The following is a 20,065-nucleotide window of genomic DNA, read 5'->3' on the forward strand; positions in this document are numbered from 1 at the left end:
AGTTGCTGTGGCTGATATCGAAGAGATTACTGCCTATGTTCTCCTCTAAGATTCTGATAGATTCCTGTCTCACGTTGAGGTCTTTTATCCATTTTGAGTTGATCTTTGTGTACGGTGTAAGAGAATGGTCGAGTTTCATTCTTCTACATATAGCTGTCCAGTTTTCCCAGCACCATTTATTGAAGAGACTGTCTTTTTTCCACTGTATATTTTTTCCTGTTTTGTCGAAGATTAATTGACCATAGAGTTGAGGGTCCATATCAGGGCTCTCTACTCTGTTCCACTGGTCTATGTGTCTGTTTTTATGCCAGTACCATGCTGTCTTGGTGATCACAGCTTTGTAATAAAGCTTGAAATCAGGTAAGGTGATGCCGCCAGCTTTATTTTTGTTTTTCAACGTTTCCTTAGCGATTCGGGGTCTCTTCTGATTCCATACAAATTTTTGGATTATTTGCTCCAGCTCTTTGAAGAATGCCGGTGGAATTTTGATCGGAATGGCATTAAAAGTATAGATTGCTCTAGGCAGTATAGACATTTTAACGATGTTTATTCTTCCGATCCAAGAGCATGGAATGGTCTTCCATCTTTTTGTGTCTTCTTCAATTTCTTTCATGAGTGTTCTATAGTTCCTCAAGTATAGATCCTTTACCTCTTTAGTTAGGTTTATTCCCAGGTATCTTATGGTTCTTGGTGCTATAGTAAATGGAATCGATTCTCTAATTTCCCTTTCTGTATTTTCCTTGTTCGTGTATAAGAAAGCCACTGATTTCTGCACATTGACTTTGTATCCTGCCACGCTGCTGAATTGCTGTATGAGTTCTAGTAGTTTGGGGGTGGGGTCTTTTGGGTTTTCCATATAAAGAATCATGTCATCTGCGAAGAGAGAGAGTTTGACTTCTTCATTACCAATTTGGATACCTTTTATTTCTCTCTGTTGTCTGATTGCTGTTGCTAGGACTTCTAATACTATGTTGAACAAGAGTGGTGAAAGTGGGCATCCTTGTCTTGTTCCTGATCTCAACGGGAAGGCTGCAAGCTTTTTCCCATTGAGGATGATATTTGCTGTGGGTCTTTCATAGATAGATTTGATGAGGTTCAGGAATGTTCCCTCTATCCCTATACTTTGAAGCGTTTTAATCAGGAACGGATGTTGGATTTTGTCAAATGCTTTTTCTGCATCAATTGAGAGGACCATGTGGTTCTTCTCTCTTCTCCTATTAATTTGTTGTATCACATTGATTGATTTACGAATGTTGAACCATCCTTGTAGCCCAGGGATGAATCCCACCTGATCATGGTGGATAATCTTTTTAATGTGTTGTTGGATCCTGTTGGCTAGGATCTTGTTGAGAATCTTAGCATCCATATTCATCAGTGATATTGGTCTGAAATTCTCCTTTTTGGTATGGTCCTTGCCTGGTTTGGGGATCAGGGTAATGCTGGCTTCATAGAAAGAGTCTGGAAGTTTTCCTTCTGCTTCAATTTTTTGAAACAGCTTCAGGAGAATAGGTGTTATTTCTTCTTGGAAGGTTTGGTAGAATTCCCCAGGGAATCCGTCAGGTCCTGGGCTCTTGTTTTTTGGGAGATTTTTGATCACTGCTTCAATCTCGTTATTAGATATCGGTCTATTCAGGTTGTCGATTTCTTCCTGGTTCAATTTTGGTAGTTTATATTTTTCCAGGAATGCATCCATTTCATCTAGGTTGCTAAGCTTATTGGCATATAACTGTTCGTAGTAACTTCTGATGATTGTTTCTACTTCCTTGGTGTTAGTTGTGATCTCTCCCCTTTCATTCATAATTTTATGAATTTGGGATTTCTCTCTTTTCTTTTGGATTAGTGTAGCCAGTGGCTTATCGATCTTATTGATTCTTTCAAAAAACCAGCTTCTAGTTTCATTGATACGTTCTACTGTATCTCTGGTTTCTCCCTCATTGATCTCAGCTCTAATCTTGATGATTTCCCTTCTTATGTGTGGAGTTGGTTTGATTTGTTGTTGATCCTCCAGTTCTTTAAGGTGTAGAGACAGCTGGTGTGTTCTGGATTTTTCAATTTTTTTGAGCAAGGCTTGGATGGCTATATATTTTCCCCTTAGGACCGCCTTTGCTGTATCCCATAGGTTTTGGACCGAAGTGTCTTCATTCTCATTGGTTTCCATGAATTGTTTCAGTTCTTCTTTGATCTCCTGGTTGATCCAAGCATTCTTAAGCAAGGTGGTCTTTAGCTTCCAGGTGTTTGAGTTCCTTCGGAACTTTTCCTTGTGATTGAGCTCCAGTTTCAAAGCATTGTGATCTGAGAATATGCAGGGAATAATCTCAGTCTTTTGGTATCGGCTGAGTCCTGATTTGTGACCCAGTATGTGGTCTATTCTGGAGAAGGTTCCGTGTGCACTTGAGAAGAATGAGTATTCTGCTGTTTTAGGGTGGAATGTTCTGTATATATCTATGAGGTCCATCTGGTCCAATGTGTCGTTCAATGCTCTTGTTTCTTTATTGATTTTCTGCTTCGATGATCTGTCTAATTCTGAAAGAGGCGTGTTAAGATCACCTACGATTAGTGTATTCATATCAATATGACTCTTTATCTTGATTAACAGTTTTCTTAAGTAATTGGCTGCTCCCATATTGGGAGCATAGATATTTACAATTGTTAGATCATCTTGGTGGATAGTCCCTTTAAGGATTATGTAGTGTCCTTCTGTATCTCTGACTACAGTCTTTAGTTTGAAGTCTAATTTATCTGATATGAGAATCGCTACCCCAGCCTTCTTTTGAGTCCCATTGGCATGAAAGATGCTTCTCCACCCCTTCACTTTCAGTCTGCGTGTATCTTTAGGTTCAAAATGGGTCTCTTGTAGACAGCATATGGATGGGTCCTGTCGTTTTATCCAATCTGCAACCCTGTGCCGTTTTATGGGTGCATTGAGGCCATTCACATTGAGAGTGATTATTGATAGATACGTTTTTATTGACATCGAGTTACCTTTGAAGTCTTTCTTTCTGTAGACTGTCTCTATATTTCTGTTCAATGCTATTCTTGGGATTTTTCCTCTTTTATAGAACCCCCCTTAATATTTCCTGCAGTATCGGCTTGGTGGTTGCATAGTCTTTTAAGTTTGCCGGTCTTGGAAACTCTTTATCTCTCCATCCATTTTGACTGTCAGTCTTGCTGGATAAAGTATTCTTGGCTGCATGTTCTTCTCATTTAGTGCCCTGAATATATCTTGCCAGCCTCTTCTGGCTTGCCAGGTCTCTGTGGACAGGTCTGACGTTATTCTGATGGGCTTCCCTCTGTAAGTAAGGAGCCTCTTTGCCCTGGCAGCTTTCAAGAGATTATACCTACAATTATAATTTCTCAATTTGACTATCAGGTGTCGTGATGTTTTTTTGGAGTGTATAATCTTGGGTGGAGACCGTTCAGCCTCTAGTACATGAACGCTGGTTTCATTCGCGAGATTCGGAAAGTTTTCATGAAGGACTTGTTCCACGACATCTTCTAGACTTCTTTCTTTCTCCTCCCCTTCAGGAATTCCAATAATTCTGACGTTGGAACGCTTCATGGCATCACTTATTTCCCTAATTCTGCTTTCGTGGGATCTAAGCTGTTTGTTCCAGGCTTCCTCCTGATCCTTTCTCTCTATCTGTTTGTCTTCCAGATCACTAATTCTATCTTCTGTCTCAGTTACCCTAGCTTTGAGAGAGTTTAGATTGGATTGGAACTCATTGAGAGCATTGTGGACCTCCTCCCTGGTAGCTTTAAGCTCCGCCCTAACATTGTGAACATCCTGTCTGGTCGCTTTCAGTTCGGCTCTAATCAATTCTGTTTGGTCATCCATGGCTTTCTCCAACCTAGCTATTGCCTGGATAATTGTTAGCCTGAATTCTCTTTCCGACATATTGTCTATGTTGATAGCCGTTAGCTCTGTTGCGGAAGGTCCATCCTCTGTATTTTTCTTCTGTTGGGCATTCCTCCTCCTAGTCATTTTGGTGGGAGAAGACTGAACAGATGTAGCTGGATGTATCAACTCTGGTGCAGTCAAGGTGCACCCTGGAACACTGCCTGATCTCCGTCTCAGAAGCCTCAGTCTGGGTGCAGAAGCTGAATAAATTCCCCCTTGGATGCTGGCAGTGCAGGTTCCAAGTTAAAGACCCTGGGGGCGCAGGATCTTTTGCTCGTCCCCAAAGCCAAGGCAGTGGCGGCTGTCTGGGAGCTCCTGACCGCCAGAGAGGTTCCAAGCAGCGATCGCACACTGAGATTTTGCCGCTGGCCGGGGCTGGGAGTGCCCGGCTTGCGCGCACCTCTTTTCAGAGGCGGCTGTAGGTCGGGCGCGCGTCTGGGGCACTGAGAACGGGGCGCTGGTCCTTAAGCCGCAGGCTGGGCTTTTGCGCGCCTCTCTCCGGGGAAGAGTTTCGCGGGCGCGAGGCTTAGACTTTGAAACAATGGCCCGGGTCTAGAAGCGCCCCAGGGCCTTAGAAACCCAGGAGAGCTGGAGCGACGTGCACGCGCATCTCAAGCTTTGTGGTAGGGCTAGCGCGCGTTCTGCAGACCGGCTCCCATCCCCTCACAGGAGCCGGAACCCCGCGCTCTGGGGCACGCTGGTGGCTTAGGGACCAGGAGCCGGTTTCTCCGCCGCACTCTCTCTGCCTCCGCGCCGGGGAGGCCGTCTGGGACCGGGGACTCAAGCCCCTGTCCCTAGCCGCCCCGATTCCCACAGTTTGCCCCCGTGATCCTTTGCTCTTTTGGAGTGCTTTCAACCAGTCTCCGAGTTAATGCTGGTCCCCAGACGCAGGGCACTCTCGCTCGTATCGGGGTATTACTTTCCCACCGGTCGCCTCTGGTGGCTCCCTCCCCCTTTTGTTTATCTTCCGATCTCAGTCCGCTGTTCCCATTCCGCTTTACCTGCTCACTGGCGTCTTCTGCCCCTGTAGAGATCCAGACGTGTATAATTCTGATCTCAGGCTGATTTCATGGGTGATCAGAGTTCTTTGGTAGGTAATCAGCTCACTTTGGGGTACCAGCTGAAAAGACGCCTCTTCCTAGTACCCCGCCATCTTGTCCCCCCCCTGTCTCTATATTTCTGTTCAATGCTATTCTTGGAATTTTTCCTCTTTTATAGATCCTCCCTTAATATTTCCTGCAGTGTCGGCTTGGTGGTTGCATAGTCTTTTAAGCCTTGCCAGTCTTGGAAACTCTTTATATCTCCATCCATTTTGAATGTCAGTCTTGCTGGATAAAGTATGCTTGGCTGCATGTTCTTCTCACTTAGTGCCCTGAATATATCTTTCCAGCCTCTTCTGGCTTGCCAGGTCTCTGTGGACAGGTCTGACATTATTCTGATGGGCTTCCCTCTGTAAGTAAGGAGCCTCTTTGCCCTGGCGGCTTTCAAGAGATTATACCTACAATTGTAATTTCTCAATTTGACTATCAGGTGTCGTGATGTTTTTTTGGAGTGTATAATCTTGGGTGGAGACCGTTCAGCCTCTAGTACATGAACGCTGGTTTCATTCGCGAGATTCGGAAAATTTTCATGAAGGACTTGTTCCACGATATCTTCTAGACTTCTTTCTTTCTCCTTCCCTTCAGGAATTCCAATAATTCTGACGTTGGAACGCTTCATGGCATCACTTATTTCCCTGATTCTGCTTTCGTGGGATCTAAGCTGTTTGTTCCAGGCTTCCTCCTGATCCTTTCTCTCTATCTGTTTGTCTTCCAGATCACTAATTCTATCTTCTGTCTCAGCTACCCTAGCTTTGAGAGAGTTTAGATTGGATTGGAACTCATTGAGAGCATTGTGGACCTCCTCCCTGGTAGCTTTAAGCTCCGCCCTAACATTGTGAACATCCTGTCTGGTCGCTTTCAGTTCGGCCCTAATCAATTCTGTTTGGTCATCCATGGCTTTCTCCAACCTAGCTATTGCCTGGATAATTGTTAGCCTGAATTCTCTTTCCGACATATTGTCTATGTTGATAGCCGTTAGCTCTGTTGCAGAAGGTCCATCCTCTGTATTTTTCTTCTGTTGGGCATTCCTCCTCCTAGTCATTTTGGTGGGAGGAGACTGAACAGATGTAGCTGGATGTATCAACTCTGGTGCAGTCAAGGTGCACCCTGGAACACTTCTGAGCAATCAGGATTCCCCACCCAAATGAGAGACAAAAGAAAAGAAAAAGAAAAAGAATAAAAGGAAAAGAAGAAAAAGAAGAAGAAAAAAGATAAAAGAGAGAGAGAGAGACAGGAAAGAAAGGGAAGATGAAAGGGAAGGTTCAGCCCAGATGGGCCCCAAGGTAAGATTTATGAAGTAGACAAACAAAAAGAGATAGAAAGACTGATACAATTATATGGCAAGAGAAAGAAGAAAAGAATATATATATATATATATATATATATATATATATATATATATGCAAATAAAGAAAGAACCCCGTCAAAAAGAACCACAAGTGTAAAATTTATATGCTATCAGGAGAAACTCAAAAAACACGGAAACACTGGTGGAAGAAGATGTGGGAGTTCTTATAAATTCTCAGTGTGTGTGAGGAAGGTTGTTTTGATTCTTCCTGGATGTATCTTGATATCTTTGTTAAAGGACTCAACTTTACTAAGATAAAGGGGATTAAAAATTGGTTTACCTATAGGGGTAGTATTGATTGGGGAAAGGGGATTACTTTGAAGTTAACTCTATATGAATATTAGAGGATAAAAATAAAAAGGAATAAACTAGACTAAACTAAACTAAAATTTTAAAAAAAGGAATTCAAAAAATAAAAATGCAAAAGCAAAACATAGGTGTATGTATCAAAAAGTTCAGGTTAGAAAGGTATTATGGAATTTGATGTACTGTGCAGCTCGCTGTGGTGGTAAATAGGTTAAAAAAATTACCTATGTGTAAAAAAAAAAATATATATATATGAACCAGAATAGTGGAAACGAGTGAATAATACAAGTTTTCCTATGAAGTAGTGGTGGTTCTCTTGTAGTCCTTTTTTTTTTTCTTTCTTGGTTTGTTTTCTGGGGGAGGGGCCTGCCACGTGGGTTGTCAGTCAATGATGTTTCCTGAGTTGAGTCCCCCCGCCCCCCTCAAGGGGGTGTGCTCTGGGGAAACTGTTTTTTTTCAGGCTTTTGTTTTCTGGCGGTTTTTTTTTTTTTGCTTGTTCACTTTTTTTCCTCTCACCTTGACTGCCTTTGATGGTTTTTGTAGTATTAAAAGAAATCAAACCGCACCCTGATCTCCGTCTCAGAGAGAAGCCTCAGTCTGGGTGCAGAAGCTAAATAAATTCCCCCTTGGACGCTGGCTGCGCAGGTTCCAAGTTGCAGACCCTGGGGGCACAGGATCTTTTGCTCATACCCAAAGCCAAGGCAGTGGCGGCTGTCTGGGAGCTCCTGACCACCAGAGAGGTTCCCAGCAGCGATCGCACACTGAGATTTTGCCGCCGGCCCGGGCTGGGAGTGCCCGGCTTGCGCGCACCTCTTTTCAGAGGCGGCTGTGGGTCGGGCGCGCGTCTGGGGCACTGAGAACGGGGCGCTGGTCCGTAAGCCGCAGGCTGGGCTTTTGCGCGCCTCTGTCCGGGGAAGAGTTTCACCCGCGCGCGGCTCAGACTTTGAAACAATGGCGCAGGTCAAGAAGCGCCCCCGGGCCTTAGAAACCCAGGAGAGACAAACCATAAGTGACTCTTAATCTCACGAAACAAACTGTGGGTTGCTGGGGGGAGGGTGGTTGGGAGAAGGGGGTAGGGTTATGGACATTGGGGAGGGTATGTGCTTTTGGGTAAATTGGAAGGGGAGGTGAACCATGAGAGACTATGGACTCTGAAAAACAATCTGAGGGGTTTGAAGTGGCGGGGGGGTGGGAGGTTGGGGTACCAGGTGGTGGGTATTATAGAGGGCACAGCTTGCATGGAGCACTGGGTGTGGTGAAAAAATAATGAATACTGTTTTTCTGAAAATAAATAAATTGGGGAAAAAAAAAAAAAAAAGAAACCCAGGAGAGCTGGAGGGACGTGCGCGCGCATCTCGAGCTTTGTGGTAGGGCTATTGCGCGTTCTGCAGACCGGCGCGGCTCCCATCCCCTCACAGGAGCCGGAACCCACGCGCTCTGGGGCGCGCTGGCGGCTTAGGGACCAGGAGCCGGTTTCTCCGACGCACTCTCTCTGCCTCTGCGCCGGGGAGGCCGTCTGGGACCGGGGACTTAAGCCCCTGTCCCTAGCCGCCCCGATTCCCACAATTTCCCCCCACAATCCTTTGCTCTTTTGGAGTGCTTTCAACCAGTCTCCAAGTTAATGCTGGTCCCCAGACGCAGGGCACTCTCGCTGGGATTGGGGTATTACTTTCCCACCGGTCGCCTCTGGTGGCTCCCTCCCCCTTTTGTTTATCTTCTGATATCAGTCCGCTGTTCCCATTCTGCTTTACCTGCTCACTGGCGTCTTCTGCCCCTGTAGAGATCCAGACGTGTATAATTCTGATCTCAGGCTGATTTCATGGGTGATCAGAGTTCTTTGGTAGGTTATCAGCTGACTTTGGGGTACCAGCTGAAAAGACGCCTCTTCCTAGTACCCCGCCATCTTGTCCCCCCCCTAAAAAAAATTTTTTTCAGTGTTCCAAAATTCATTGTTTATGCACCAAGGAAATAAGGGCTTTGAATGACACACTGGGCTACCTAGAGTCCTTTATTATTTATTTGGGCCCTTTCTCTTTTATTTTAGTAAATTTAAGTGGAGGATTCTCAGGTGTATTGTGGTTTTTTCCCCCAAAGGATCATGTGACGTGATGAGCACACGGTTTTATAGTGAACAGATGGAGCATTGAATATTATATCAAAAGTCAGTGATGTACTATACCTTGTCTAATTGAGTTAGAAAAAAATATGCATACCCTGGTTTCTTTGATCTCTTCTGTGTTTCTGAGTTTCTATATAATTCCTTTCTACTCTAATCTTGCTATTTCCTTCCTTCTGCTATATTTAGGATTCAGTTGCTCTTTCTGTATCATCTTTAGGTGTAATGTTAGGTTGTTTATTTGAGATTTTTCTTGCTTCTTGAGGTCCTCCTGTATGCTGTGTATTTCTGTCTTAGGACCACCTTTGCTACAGAGAAATTACAGGATGGTGATAGAGGTTTTCTACTCTTTTCCTAAATTTAATTTTATTTTTTTTCAGTGGAGGTTTTATACTCCTGTGTGTGTGTGTGTGAGTGTGTGTGTGTGTGTGTGTGTGTGTGTGATCTACTGGCCCCTTGGAGGTTCTTGTGATCCACAGTGATTGCCACTGAGATTCTTATGAATGTTTTGTTGACCTGCATCAGGATATTTGTAATTTACTGGTATTTAAGGACAAGAGTAAACTAATGTAACTGACTCTTTTTTGGGTGGGAGGGGGGCATGTTACTATAATGTTAGTATATTTTTCTTCCTGTTACAACTAAGTTTCTATGCCAGGGAGTGAATAGGTAAGCACAGAATAATGTCAAGGAGGCTCCTTTGGAGAAACTGCTCTATGGAGAGGATACCACAGACCCTGACAGGAAATATGCCATAGACTTCATCTGCTCCTGGTCCTGGAACTAAATACAGACTTGGTGAGGAGTGTGCACCCTCTGCTGGTCTGATACCCTTGTAGTCTGAGGTTTGTGTCTGGGTCAAAATGATGTCCCCTCACTGTGTCTCTCACACAGTAATACACAGCCATGTCCTCTGTTCTCAGGCTGTTCATCTGCAGATACAGCGTGATCTTGCCATTGTCTCTGGAGATGGTGAATCAGCCCTTCACAGAGTTGGCATAGCTTATGCTACTTCCATCATTGCTAATTTCTGCACCCCACTGCAGTCCCTTTCCTGGAGCCTGGCGGACCCAGTTCATATAGTAGCTGCTGAAGGTGAATCCAGAGGCTGCACAGGAGAGTCTCAGGGACCCCCCAGGCTTCACCAGGTCTCCCCCAGACTCCACCAGCTGCACCTCACACTGGACACCTGCAGGCACAAGATATCCTCATCAGGAAACTTTCACACGTTCATTGTTTCTTTCACTCATATCCACTAACATACTCAATGTCCCTTGTTCACAATGAATTACCTTTTAAAAGAGCAACAAGGACACATAGACCAGTGGAACAGAGTAGAGAGCCCAGATATGGACCCTCAACTCTATGGTCAATTAATCTTGGACAAAACGGGAAAAAACATACAGTGGAAAAAAGACAGTCTCTTCAATAAATGGTGCTGGGAAAACTGGACAGCTATATGTAGAAGAATGAACCTCGGCCATTCTCTTACACTGTACACAAAGATCAACTCAAAATGGATAAAAGACCTCAACGTGAGACAGGAATCCATCAGACTCCTACAGGAGAACATAGGCAGTGTCTCTTCGATATCAGCCACAGCAAATTCTTTCAAGATACATCTCCAAAGGCAAAGGAAACAAAAGCAAAGATGAACTTTTGGGACTTCATCAAAATCAAAAGCTTCTGCACAGCAAAGGAAACAGTCAAAAAAACAAAGAGGCAATCCACGGAATGGGAGAAGATATTTGCAAATGATAGTACAGACAAAAGGTTGATATCCAGGATCTATAATGAACTCCTCAAATTCAACACACACAAAACAGACAATCATATCAAAAAATGGGCAGAAGATAAGAACAGACACTTCTCCAATGAACACATACAAATGGCTATCAGACACATGAAAAAATGCTCATCATCACTAGCCCTCAGGGAGATTCAAATTAAAACCACATTGAGATACCACCTTACACCAGTTAGAATGGCCAAAATTAGCAAGGCAGGAAACAACATGTGTTGGAGGGGATGTGGAGAAAGGGGAACCCTCTTACACTGTTGGTGGGAATGCAAGTTGGTGCAGCCGCTTTGGAGAACTGTGTGGAGATTCCTCAAGAAATTAAAAATAGAACTTCCATATAACCCTGCAATTGCACTCCTGGGTATTTACCCCAAGGATACAGATGTCGTGAAAAGAAGGGCCATCTGTACCTCAATGTTTATAGCTGCAATGGCCACGGTCGCCAAACTGTGGAAAGAGCCAAGATGCCATTCAACGGACGAATTGATAAGGAAGATGTGGTCCTTATACACTATGGAGTATTATGCCTCCATCAGAAAGGATGAATACCCAACTTTTGTAGCAACATTCGGGGCTGGAAGAGATTATGCTGAGTGAAATCAGTCAAGCAGAGAGAGTCAATTATCATATGGTTTCACTTATTTGCGGAGCATAATAAATAGCATATAGGACATGGGGAGTTAGAGAGGAGACGGGAGTTGAGGGAAATTGGAATGGGAGGTGAACCATGAGAGACTATGGACTCTAAAAATCAATCTAAGGGGTTTTAATTGGTGCATGGGTGGGAGGTTGGGTACCAGGTGGTGGGTATTTTAGAGGTCATGGATTCCACGGAGCACTGGGTGTGGTGAAAAAATAATGAATACTGTTATGCCGAAAATAAATAAAAAATAAATTTTAAAAAATCAACGATGAAAAAACAACTAGTGATGTACTATACATTAGATAATTGCACTTAATAAAAAAGGATGAATACCTAAAATCTACAAAGAACTTACCAAACTCAACACCCCAAAGTCAATTAATCCAGTCAAGAAATGTGAGAACACAAGAACAAACATTTCTACAAAGAAGACATACAAATGGCCAAGAGACACTTGAAAAAATACTCCACATCATTCAGCATCAGGGAAATACAAATCAAAACCACAGCATGATATGACAACACAGGTGACAATGGCTACAATGACAAGACAGGAAACAACAAATGTTGGCAAGGATGCGGTGAAAGGGGAACCCTCTTGCATTATTGGTGGGAATTCGACCTGGTGCAGCCACTCTGGAAACAATATTTCAATGCACATCCCAGAGCTCAGGACACCCTGGGAAGTAAGACCATGGATGACATGTAGTGTCTCTGGAGGAGAGGAGGAATATGGTTACTTGGGGCCCTCAGGGCCCTCTGAGCACGAATCCCAGCCACAGATGCGGGTGCAGAAAGAAGCTGGGAAGTGACAGGTTCCTGTAGGGCTCTGCAGTGTCCAATGCTGGGAACAAACCCATGCTTAAGGCTCCTCTGTATTCTTGCCTCTGAGTCACAATTTCCCTTATAACCTCACAGTCTGGGGAAATGGTTCAGGTACCCCTGAGCCTTCATTGATTCAGTCTTTACAAGATGCTAAATAACACAAATGATCTTATTTACGTCCTCTCCATTTAAAGATGTGGTCCTGCTTATGTAATGATTTAGGTTTCAAAGACACATCCCATGGGCTGTTATAGGGGAAGATCTGCTCCAGAGCTTAGACAAAACTATGAAACAACCAATATCTACAAGAAGGCACCACCACCCTAAGTGGAAACTCTGCTTATTCATTAAAAAAAAACTAACACATACCCTTACTTGGGTGTCAACCCAAAGTTGACATCAAAATATTCTTTCATCATGAAAAAGTGGTTTTAGAAACAATGACAATTATGGACATTTCATTTTATGTGTTCATAATGATATGATTCCTCTGTAGTGTCTTTTAAAATAATATAAACTTATGTAAGTATCCATCTGTCATCTATCTGTACTATAGTCATCCGATCTCTATTTGAAGTCTATTCATCTATCTCAGCATTTATCCTCTTGCTGCAGGTTTGTCAGGAATATGAACATAACCCGCACAATCTCTTATTAGACCTCTAATGATTAGGTCTTTATAATTTCTGGGTCATTAACACCATCCCCTTCAGGGTAGTATTTGAGTGTCATTAACTCCATGCCTGAATTAATGATCAGCACTTTGCTGCATAAGAGAAAATTTACCCACTTTTCTTTAAAGCAAGATCCTCCTCCAACAGATAACAGGCCCCTGTGTGAGGTGGATTTCTCAGGACCAGGGAGGCACCCTCCAAACATAGGAACAGAATAGGTGCCTAGTGTTGGTGTCCATGCACTTGAGGACAAAGATATCACTTACATGTTTTGCAGACATCTTCGCAGACAAAGCCCATCAGCAGAGACCATTGGGTTCAAAGGTCCCCAGATGCACCCTTGCTGTGAAGGTAGTTGTTCATTTGGAAAGCTGTAGCTACAAAGTGTGGATCCCATTAAGTATCTTTTTGAAAAATAGTTTAGATTAAAATGAATATTGAATCACTCATTTATTCAACATTTATTTTTATGCTCAGAAAGTGAGGCCATCTATTGACCTGCTTCCAACACAGCTCATAGACCAAGGGCTCACCCATCCCAGACCAACATACCTTGTGAGTTCAACAAGGAGATACCCACAGGTGGTCCTGGAAGATCCAGAGGAGCCTGATTCTGTCCAGTTGACTTCCAAGGACAGGCTCCCTCTCACAAATGCAAACTTCTCCTCAACCTCTAGGGTAAAATTCACTCTCAGGTGTGGGAGCTCACAGCTCTCTCTTCAGACAGGGTGAGGTCTCTGGGGAAGGCAGAGCTTTGGTCTGGAGGAAAATGAGTTTCTAGGCCCTTCTCTGTGTCTGGTGACAGCTCCCCAAAGAGATGGTCCAGATGTCAGACATGGGACCATTGGGATGGTTGTGAGTGTTGTGAGTGATGGGGCCTTGTGCCAAGGTGTCCTGTCCCAGGTCTGCTTCAGGAGTCAGGCTCATGACTGGTGAGGGACTGACAGACCCTGCACCTCACGATCACCATCTCCGGATTCTCCGTGTCATGCAGTAATTTCTGGTCGAAATGAATCAACCAACTCCAAGTGACTGGGGGCAGTGAATTGGTTTATAAATCATAGGTAAAGCGCACATGACACTCCATCCAACAAGAGCTACATGTACATCTCCAGAGTCACATCCAAGAACGAGTTCTTGCAGCTGACTGATCTCAGTGCCACTAAGGTCCTGGCCATGTATTACTGGTAGAGACATAGTGAGGGAATGTCAGTGTGAGCCCAGACCCAAACCTCCCTGCAGGGACACAGGAGAGGCTGGGCTGCAGGAACAGTCAGGACACCAGTGGGCGCTAGGGTCACCAGGGGGCGCTTGGGTCACGAGGGGCACTCAGGACACCAGGGGGCTCTAAGACCCACCAAATACAGGGTCGGTCTAGCTGCTGGTGAAGAAGGTGAATTGTTTTCCTTCTCAACTAGAAAAATATGTACTGGGCTTGAGGGGGTGTGGATTTGTAAAGCTTCTGGTATTTTAGTATTTATTTATTTAGTATTTTAGTATTGTATGTTATAATCATTGAGTTTCAAGGTGAAATAATTTTTTTCCAATTTATTTATTTTCAGAAAAACAGTATTCATTATTTTTTCACCACACCCAGTGCTCCATGCAAGCCGTGCCCTCTATAATACCCACCACCTGGTACCCCAACCTCCCACCCCGCCCCGCCATTTCAAACCCCTCAGACTGTTTTTCAGAGTCCATAGTCTCTCATGGTTCACCTCCCCTTCCAATTTACCCAAATTCCCTACTCCTCTCTAACGCCCCTTGTCCTCCATGCTATTGGTTATGCTCCACAAATAAGTGAAACCATATGATAATTGACTCTCTCTGCTTGACTTATTTCACTCAGCATAATCTCTTCCAGTTCATGTACTAGAGGCTGAACGGTCTCCACCCATTATACACTCCAAAAAAAACACCACGACACCTGATAGTAAAATTGAGGAATTATAATTGTAGGTATAATCTCTTGAAAGCTGCCAGGGCAAAGAGGCTCCTTACTTACAGAGGGAAGCCCATCAGAATAACGTCAGACCTGTCCACAGAGACCTGGCAAGCCAGAAGAGGCTGGCAAGATATATTCAGGGCACTAAATGAGAAGAACATGCAGCCAAGAATACTTTATCCAGCAAGACTGACAGTCAAAATGGATGGAGAGATAAAGAGTTTCCAAGACCGGCAAGGCTTAAAAGACTATGCAACCACCAAGCCGATACTGCAGGAAATATTAAGGGGGGTTCTATAAAAGAGGAAAAATCCCAAGAATAGCACTGAACAGAAATATAGAGACAGTCTACAGAAAGAAAGACTTCAAAGGTAACTCGATGTCAATAAAAACGTATCTATCAATAATCACTCTCAATGTGAATGGCCTAAATGCACCCATAAAACGGCACAGGGTTGCAGATTGGATAAAACGCCAGGACCCATCCATATGCTGTCTACAAGAGACCCATTTTGAACCTAAAGATACACACAGACTGAAAGTGAATGTATGGAGAAGCATCTTTCATGCCAATGGGACTCAAAAGAAGGCTGGGGTAGCGATTCTCATATCAGATAAATTAGACTTCAAACTAAAGACTGTACTCAGAGATACAGAAGGACACTACATAATCCTTAAAGGGACTATCCACCAAGATGATCTAACAATTGTAAATATCTATGCTCCCAATATGGGAGCAGCCAATTACTTAAGAAAACTGTTAATCAAGATAAAGAGTCATATTGATATGAATACACTAATCGTAGGAGATCTTAACACGCCTCTTTCAGAATTAGACAGATCATCGAAGCAGAAAATCAATAAAGAAACAAGAGCATTGAATGACACATTGGACCAGATGGACCTCATAGATATATACAGAACATTCCACCCTAAAACAGCAGAATACTCATTCTTCTCAAGTGCACACGGAACCTTCTCCAGAATAGACCACATACTGGGTCACAAATCAGGACTCAACAGATACCAAAAGACTGAGATTATTCCCTGCATATTCTCAGATCACAATGCTTTGAAACTGGAGCTCAATCACAAGGAAAAGTTCCAAAGGAACTCAAACACCTGGAAGAAAATAAATACATTTTTTAAAACAAATAAATAATTTTCAAAAAGACTAGTGAGTTCCACCTTTAAATGGTGTCTGAATATCATGCAGAAACAAATGTGAACCAGGTTCAACTTTTTCTTCCCCTCGGAAGTAATTGTAGAGCTCTCCCCATGCGGCCATATATGTAGGTTAGGAGAGAGAAAGCGGTACAGCAGGATGGGAAATCATGGACATGTAGAGAATTCTTCATGTGACTTACTTAAGTCTTCAGGATCTCTTCAGACACCATTATTTCTTCCATCGGCTGATGGAGTATCACTGTACATGCTCCACTTTATGGCTTGGACATTCAAATAACACCCACTTCAAGATGGACAGCTTAATTTCCATGGCAAACTAGTGACTCGGGCTTGAACCTGTAGTTCCTAAGATCCAGGAACAGGCTTCCAGCTATTTCTCAAAAGAAGAATCATGATCTGCAAAAAATGGCAGGGTTTTACTCCAAAATTTTAAAGTCCAAGACTGTGATTTACCTATAGGCACCTGCCATAGCTCTTAACAACTTGTGCAGCACAAACTGGACATGGGAATGGGCATGGGGTGAACTTCACCATCCCCACATCCCCTATATCCATGACGGTAGCACTAATCTTATCAGTTCTTCAAGGAGCATGTATCAGCAAAATGTCCTATTCTAGAAAGAGGTAATTATATACATCAGTATGTTCATCCTCACAAGATACCACTACACCTGCACTAAGAATGGCTACAATACAGAAAGGCAGACAATACCATATGCCAACAAGCATGTACAGAATTTAGAACTATTATTCATTTCCAGCTGAAATTTCACCTGCAGAAAGAACATACATAATTAGATCCCAGGGTAAGACAGCCTGTGAAGTCCCAGGCTCCATCCTCTACAAGCTAGAGGGCATGGTGGAATAAATTATTCTCAGGTTGTTGGATGAAGAACCAGGGAACCCCTGGATGTATTGCTCAGGCCAAGAGTAGGATAGGAAAAGAGGAGATGAGCAGTTCAGGCAATGAGATTGAAATAAAAGGGTGCCCTCCTCCTTCTTATGCCTTTGTTCTCCAGGTTCTCAGTGGGTTGGAGGATACTCACCTCCACTCGGAAAGGAAATCTGTTACACAGCAGGGATCCAGTGCTAATATCACCTAGAAGCACACCGATTCCTATGGAAATCCAAGGTTTCTGTGCAAGACTTGTAGACTCAGCCAGGTCTGTGCCTCTCTGTAGTGTGGGGGATGGACTCCTCTGTGACCTCAACTTTCTAAGGGGACCAAGAAATATATCTTCCTTTTTTTAATATCTTCGATATTTTCTTGCTTCAAAGATGGTGTGATAAGTACCCAGTGCTTTATATATTGAGGCTCAAAATGGCACTCTGCTGTTTTATTTCAGAATATCTTAACCTTATTTCCCGTCCTCCTTTGATCCAGTGGTCCTATGAACCCAACTGCTGTTTTAATGTGGAAAGCCCAGTGAATATTATTCAATAAGTATATCATTTTGCAGTAAGTGACTGTTGCCACCTGAGGTCCAGGCACATACCCTCACCCAACAAGTCATAAGGAGAAGAAAACATTTGTCAGCAATGAGACAGTCACTTTGAGCAGGAAGTCAGAGGTGCTCCAAAAGGACGAGAATGGCATGGATATTGTCAGCATCACTCAGTATCCCACTGCAGTGGACAATGCTGCATTGTGAATGGTTGGGCTGGATGCCAGTGTTCTTGATGCACAGGATCCTTTTAGGAATGGAAACTATTGGATATGGAGACAGAACACAAGTCTTCTGCTCACCCTGTGGGATCAAAGGGACTGATCTATGAAAACCTAAATTGAGGTTGATCAGAGTTGCGCCTGAAACTGAATTCCTCCATCTTGTCATTTTCCCTAAGATTCTTTTTTATTCATTTATTTATTTATTTATTTAAATCAAATTAAATTATTTATTTTCAGAAAAACAGTATTCATTATTTTTCCACCACACCCGGTGCTCCATGCAATCCGTGTCCTCTATAATACTCCCCACCTGGTTCCCCCAACCTCCCACTCACCCGCCATTTCAAACCCCTCAGTTGTTTTTCAGACTCCATAGTCTCTCATGATTCACCTCCCCTTCCAATTACCCCAACTCCCTTCTCCTCTCTAAGACCCGAGTCCTCAATGCTATTGCTTATGCTCCACAAATAACTGAATGATATGATAATTGACTCTCTCTGCTTGACTTATTTCACTCAACATAATCTCTTCCAGTCCCGTCCATGTTGCTACAAAAGTTGGGTATTCATCCTTTCTGATGGAGGCATAATACTGCATAGTGTATATGGACCACATCTTCCTTATCCATTCATCCGTTGAAGGGCATCTTGGTTCTTTCCATAGTTTGGCGACCGTGGCCATTGCTGCTATAAACATTGAGGTACAGATGGCCCTTCTTTTCACGACATCTGTATCTTTGGGGTAAATACCCAAGAGTGCAATTGCAGGGTCATAGGGAAGTTCTATTTTTAATTTCTTGAGGAATCTCCACACTGTTCTCCAAAGAGGCTGCACCAACTTGCATTCCCACCAACAGTGGAAGAGGGTTTCCCTTTCTCCACATCCCCTCCAACACATGTCTTTTCCTGTTTTGTTAATTTTGGCCATTCTAACTGATGTAAGGTGATATCTCAATGTAGTTTTAATTTGAATCTCCCTGGTGCCTAGTGATGATGAATATTTTTTCATGTGTCTGATAGCCATGTGTATGTCTTCACTGGGGAAGTGTCTGTCCATATCTTCTGCCCATTTTTTGATATGATTGCCTGTTTTGTGTGTGTTGAGTTTGAGGAGTTCATTATAGATCCTGGATATCAACCTTTTGTCTGTACTGTCATTTGCAAATATCTTCTCCCATTCCGTGGGTTGCCTCTTTGTTTTCTTGACTGTTTCCTTTGCTCTGCAGAAGCTTTTGATTTTGATGAAGTCCCAAAAGTTCATCTTCGCTTTAGTTTCCTCTGCCTTTGGAGACATATCTTGAAAGAAGTTGCTGTGGCTGATATCGAAGAAATTACTGCCTATGTTCTCCTCTAGGATTCTGTTCTCCTCTAGGATTCTCCTACGGTCTCTCACTGAGGTCTTTTATCCATTTTGAGTTGATCTTTGTGTACGGTGTAAGAGAATGGTTGAGGTTCATTCTTCTACATATAGTTGTCCAGTTTTCCCAGCACCATTTATTGAAGAGACTGTCTTTTTTCCACTGTATATTTTTTCCTGTTTTGTCGAAGATTATTTGCCCATAGAGTTGAGGGTCCATATCTGGAGTCTCTACTCTGTTCCACTGGTCTATGTGTCTGTTTTTTTTTTCAATTTATTTATTTTCAGAAAAAACAGTATTCATTATTTTTTCACCACACGCAGTGCTCCATGCAAGCCGTGCCCTCTATAATACCCACCACCTTGTACCCCAACCTCCCACCCCCCCGCCACTTCAAACCCCTCAGATTGTTTTTCAGAGTCCATTGTCTCTCATGGTTCACCTCCCCTTCCAATTTACCCAAATTCCCTACTCCTCTCTAACACCCCTTGTCCTCCATGCTATTTGTTTTGCTCCACAAATAAGTGAAACCATATGATAATTGACGCTCTCTGCTTGACTTATTTCACTCAGCATCATCTCTTCCAGTCCCGTCCATATTGCTACAAAAGTATGTGTCTGTTTTGATGCCAGTACCATGCTGTCTTGGTGATCAAAGCTTTGTAATAAAGCTTTAATTAGGTATGCATCCATCAGAAAGGATAAATACCCAACATTTCTAGCAACATGGATGGGACTCAAAGAGATTATGCTGAGTGAAATAAGTCAAGCAGAGAGAGTCAATTATCATATGGTTTCACTTATTTGTGGAGCATAACCAATAGCATGGAGGACAAGGGGCGTTAGAGAGGAGTAGGGAATTTGGGTAAATTGGAAGGAGAGGTGAACCATGAGAGACAATGGACTCTGAAAAACAGTCTGAGGGGTTTGAAGTGGCGGGGGGGGTGGGAGGTTGGGGTACCAGGTGGTGGGTATTATAAAGGGCACGGCTTGCATGGAGCACTGGGTGTGGTGAAAAAATAATGAATACTGTTTTTCTGAAAATAAATAAATTGGAAAAAAAAAACCAATCTGAGGGTTTTGAAGTGGCGGGGGGGTGGGAGTTCGGGGTACCAGGTGGTGGGTATTCTAGAGGGCACGGCTTGCATGGAGCACTGGGTGTGGTGAAAAAATAATGAATACTGTTATGCTGAAC

The 20,065-nt window shown here is 43.3% G+C and overlaps 1 gene segment (V, D, J or C); it reads left to right on the forward strand.

Moving 5' to 3' along the window:
* LOC122893824 overlaps nucleotides 1-20,065 on the forward strand; it is a 248,194-nt gene that overhangs the window by 38,225 nt on the left and 189,904 nt on the right. The window contains 1 exon segment of the C gene segment in view: nucleotides 17,031-17,038. Coding sequence covers nucleotides 17,031-17,038 — 8 coding nt within the window.

Source organism: Neovison vison, chromosome 13 (genome assembly GCF_020171115.1).
Source record: "Neovison vison isolate M4711 chromosome 13, ASM_NN_V1, whole genome shotgun sequence".
Taxonomy (NCBI): domain Eukaryota; kingdom Metazoa; phylum Chordata; class Mammalia; order Carnivora; family Mustelidae; genus Neogale; species Neogale vison.